The sequence below is a fragment of the Oryx dammah genome, unplaced genomic scaffold (genome assembly GCF_014754425.2).
Source record: "Oryx dammah isolate SB20612 unplaced genomic scaffold, SCBI_Odam_1.1 HiC_scaffold_553, whole genome shotgun sequence".
In the NCBI taxonomy this organism is placed as follows: Eukaryota; Metazoa; Chordata; class Mammalia; order Artiodactyla; family Bovidae; genus Oryx; species Oryx dammah.
Window position 1 is genome coordinate 1 of NW_024070712.1, and position 5,023 is coordinate 5,023.

The 5,023-nt window shown below is 46.0% G+C and overlaps 1 protein-coding gene across 1 annotated transcript; it reads left to right on the top strand.

The window, feature by feature from the left end:
- Positions 1 to 374: 374 nt before the first annotated feature.
- LOC120859317 (apolipoprotein L3-like) lies at positions 375 to 1,185 on the top strand (the record flags this gene model as incomplete). Its single annotated transcript, XM_040235464.1, has 1 exon — positions 375 to 1,185. A coding segment is annotated over one exon (811 nt), but the record flags the coding sequence as incomplete, so codon positions are not given.
- Positions 1,186 to 5,023: the final 3,838 nt, after the last annotated feature.

The window sequence follows — 5,023 nt, forward strand, 5'->3', positions numbered from 1 at the left end:
CTATACACTAAGGTCCTTGAATGAAGGGTTTTCTGCTCTAATCCCAAATCTCTTTGTTTATATGTGAAGTTCCCATTTTACACACATTCTGGAAGTGATGATATTGGTCTGCCTTTGAGGTGTCTTTATCAAATATATCTCTTAAGTTATATGTCTCCAAAGATGACCTTTGCTTATTTATTCCATGATTGAATAAGTACATGGAACACTCGCAATATTCAAATAAGGGTTTACGGTTGGAAAAAATTTTACAATTAGTAAAATTCTTGTAATTTACAATAAAATCTCTGTGGTTTATGCAGGATAGAGCTTGTTAAGCCTGTTTCATTGACAGGCAAATTGTCTTTCTAAGACTTTAATGTTCATTGTTATAGGGAAGAGGCAGATGTACTCCGTGAACATCTGATCGAGGCGCAAACAATCTTGGCCAGGAAGGACCAAGACAGGCTCCTGCATAAATACCACCAGAAAAAGGAGAGGTTTTTGAAGGAGTTTCCTCAGGTAAAACAGGCGCTGAAGGAGAACATTAGAAAGCTCCATGAGCTCGCTGACAGTGTTGACAAGGTGCACAGGGACTGCACCATCTCCAATGTGGTAGCCTCCTCCACCAGTATTGCATCTGGTGCCCTGGGCATCCTGGGCCTGGGTCTGGCACCCTGTACAGCAGGCCTCAGTCTGGAACTCTCAGCCGCTGGATTAGGGCTGGGAGCAGCAGCTGCTTTGACAGGTTTGTCCACCATGGTGGTGGAAAATGTAAATACGTCATCAGCAGAAACCCAGGCCAGTCTCCTTGACACAGCCAAAATACAATGCTATCTAAATGATCTCTACCAAGTTAAAGACTTTGGGAGTCATATTCATGCCATCAGGGTGGCCAGACGCAACCCCCAGTTAGTAGCGACTGCTCAGCGCTACATAACCACCGGGCGAGTCTCTGTCCAAAGTGCCCAGCAGGTGAGTACACATTTCGGAGGCACACCTCTGGCAGCAACTAGAGCAGCCCGCATCGGGAGTGGAGTCCTCTCAGGTTTATCCATGGCACTGGACGTGTACTCCCTGGTGAAAGACGCACAGGACTTGCAGGAGGGGGCAAAGACAGCATCGGCTGAGAACATGAGGCAGAAAGCCCAGCAGCTGGAGAAGGAGTTGGAGAAGCTCACCTGGATCTATGAGAGTCTGCAATAGGGCCCCGTGGGCCACCCCTAGAGCAATGCAGGGAGCAGGGACATGTGCAGGGTCAAGGGGAGAAACCACTTATTTTGGACTGAAGAAGACACTGAGGGAAGAATAAGGGAGAGAAAGGGAGACTAGCAATGAGAGGCCAGGAATAGGGGAGCTTTGAAAATGGGAGAAAGCCAAAGAGTTAGGATTGTAGAGATCCTGCACAAGTAGCAGGGGCTCCTCTATCGCCCTCCCCAGGGTCTGATATTCAGCAAGAAGGGTTCCCCCTGGTGATGGTCTCTAGCCCTACTTCTCCAGCATCAACTCACCTTTGACTCAGTAGGGAGTGACTTGTTTGTTTCCATGTTTTATTAAAGTATAGTTGATTTACAATATTGTATTAGTTTCAGGTGTATAGCAAAGTGATTCCATTATATGTGTATCGTATGTACATATTTATCCTTTTCAAATTTTTTATCAGTTCTTCAGTTCAGTTCAGTTAGTCGTTCAGTCATGTCTGACTCTTTGCAACCCCATGGACTGCACCACACCAGGCCTCCCTGTCCATCACCAACTCCCAGAGTTTACCCAAACTCATGTCCATTGAGTCGGTGATGCCATCCAACCAGCTCATCCTCTGTCATCCCCTTCTCCTTCCACCTTCAATCTTTCCCCACATCAGAGTCTTTTCAAATGAGTCAGCTCTTCGCATCAGGTGGCCAAAGTATTGAAGTTTCAGCTTCAGCATCCGTTCTTCCAATGAATATTCCCAACTGACTTCCTTTAGGATGGACTGGTTGGATCTTCTTGCAGTCCAAGGGAATCTCAAGAATCTTCTCCAACACCACAGTTCAGAAGCATCGATACTTCAGCGCTCAGCATTCTTTATGGTCCAACTCTCACATCCAAACATACTACAGGAAAAATCATAGCTTTGACTATAGGGGACTTTGTCGGCAAAGCGATGTCTCTGATTTTTAATACACTATCTAGGTTGGTTTGTAACTTTTCTTCGAAGAAGCAAATGTCTTGTAATTTCATGGCTGCGGTCACCATCCACAGTGATTTTGGAGCCCAAGAAAATGAAATCTGTCACTGCTTCCATTTTATCCCCATCAAGGAGGGCTGCATGGTGCCAAATCTCTCCCCACTCATGGAAGACAGAGAGATGTGGACACAGCAGAGTGGCTCCCAGAGTCTCTATGAAGGAAGAGTTCAAGCAGCTTTCCCCTTAAGGTGGGGCCGTTCCAGAAGTGAGTTGACACTGTATGCCAGTCACAGAGGGTCCCCATCAGCCCCGTCAGACTCAGCTCTCTGTGGCCTCTAGGGACTCAGGCCTCTGAGCTCGCTTCTTTGGACAAGACGTAATTGATGTTTATGACTCACCTCAAGCTTACAGGGAGCATTTATGGAAGGAAAGTACATTTTTTAGACAACTGGAAGGTTGAAGGATTTCTCTTCCTCTAAGGAAATGGCATAGACCAGAAAACAGACAGACCTGCCTGTTTCCTCATTTGGGGGCAAGTCTGAGCCTTAGTTTTCCCAGGTGACACTGAGATAGTAAATGTTTCCATCACAGGCCTGTGGTAGCTTGCACGATGTTGAGTGTGAAAGTGTTTTACAGACTGTAAAGTGTTTAGGTGCTGCTATGTTTTCCCACAAAGGTTCAGCTTTTCAAAAATTTGTTTTAATTTTTGAAAATCATCAAATTTACCATATTACCCACTTTTCAGTGTACAGTTCGTGGTATTAAGGACACTCACATCATTGTACAACCAGCATCACCATCCATCCACAAATTGTTTTACATCAAAAATGAAACTATGTCCCAATTATGTACTAATACCTCATTCTTCCTCCTCTCCACTCCTGGCAAGCACCAGTGTACCCCTGATTTTTATGAATTTGCCTCCTCTCAAGACCTCATATGAGTGGAATCATAAAATATTTGTCCTTTGTGATGGGATTCTTTTTCTTTCTTTTTTCCTTCCTGTGGTGAAATATACACAACATAAACTTGACCACTTAAGCATTTTTAAGTGTACGGGTGAGTGGCATCAAATCCATTCATCTCTTGTGCAGCCATCACCAACATGCATCTCCATATTCTTTCTTCCTGAAATCTGAGGCTCCACTGGACCGGAACTCGCCTCCCCCTCCCACAGCCCCCGACAACCACCACCGTGCTTTCTGTCTTTATCAATTTGCCTAATCTGCAAACCTAATAAACACAGAAAATACAATAAGTTTTTGTGACTGTTTTATTTCACTGAACACAATGTCTTCAAGGAGTGTCCAGGCTGTAGCATGTGTCTGAATTTTCCTCCTTTTAAAATAATATTTTTAAAAAGAACTTTCTTCCTTTTTTACATGAGTAATAGTGTGTGGTATATATAGACAGAATCTTTCTTATGTTATTTTCCTTTCTTCCACACTTTGGCTATTGTGATGAGAGCAGCCTGGCAGAGAGTGGCCGAGACCAGTTCCCCTGAGGTGTGTCAGCCTGAAGGGGATCCCCAGTGCTCTGCCCCCTGGTTCCCATCTCCATAGGCAACTCTGATGACTCGAAAGCCCTTGGGTCACATGCTCAGTCTGAAGCTCCCTACTCACTCCCACTGATCCATAAAAAAGGGACAAGGACAGACAGGTGGGTTGCTGTAGCCATCCTGGGGTACTTCTCTTGTGACGCTGGAGTCAAGTGGAGCCCAATTTCATCATCACTGACTCTTTAGGATCTGCAGATGGGGTGGTCTCAGCTCCTGTCCCTGGATTTACGTCTTGTTGAATCCTCACCTTGATCTGAGTCTGCAGCTCCATGGTTGCTCTCCGATGAGCTTGCCTTATTGAGTCCAGGATGGTCTGGCATCTCTTAGGCATTCTTAGCAGAGGACCTTCATGACAGCTGGACACAGTTCCTCTGGATTAGCTGAGTTCTGCATCTCAGGGTGGTTTTGCTTAACTTCTAGATAAATCCATGGTAGTGGAAGAGAAAAGAATCAGTAGGAGGGAGTTTACTGGGGAAAAAATGATTTAAAGGAGAAAAAAAAAAAAGGAAATTTAAACAAGGAATGAAGTTTACAATAGGCAGTGACAACCTTGGTTTGGATCTTGGCTCCTCCCCTGAGTTGCTGGAAGAAAGCCCCCTTCTTGCCCCTGCCATCAGCTGCCTTACTGCAAACATCAGGTTAGATTCCTGGTCTGCGTTCCAGGGTAATTGTCAGACCAAACTGTAGAGTGTGGTCCTCATGGAGTAACACCTGTCACTCCTCTGTCCCTCCCTCTAAGATGGGGAAGGTGACCATGATGGGCCAGGCATTTTCTGGGATGAAGCACCTCTGAGGGAAGAGCAGGTGGGCTTCCGTGGGGGGGTCCAGCCACACTGCTGCCCCTTGTGGTGGGGGCAGAGAAGAAAAGGCCACCAGGACTCTCAGGCTGTAGGGCATTTTCTTCTGTTTCTTTACTGAAAAATGGAACTGACACTCCCTAGAGCTGATGTGAGACCACAACAGGAAAAGTATGGACAGAGCCTGCACAGAGGGTGCATAAGGCTCAGCCCTCCATACACTGCAGCTCTCTGCTCAGGAAGCAAGCAGAAAAGGAGACTTATTTTCTGTTGTTGGCTTTTGAGGTGCCAGATCACCAGCCTTCCTGTAAAGGCCCTCTATTTCGAAAAAAGAAACTGTGCAACTAGAAATAATCCAGGGTAGAAAATAGCAGCATGCTCTCAGCCCTTCCCACAAACTGGGATCCATCCACTGACCTTGACTGCCAAGGCTGGGCCTCCTTAGGCAAGTTGCTGGGACCTGAAGGCACTAGTTCTGTGCCTGTCAGCAGGGCCAAGTCTAGAAGGACTTGATCAAAA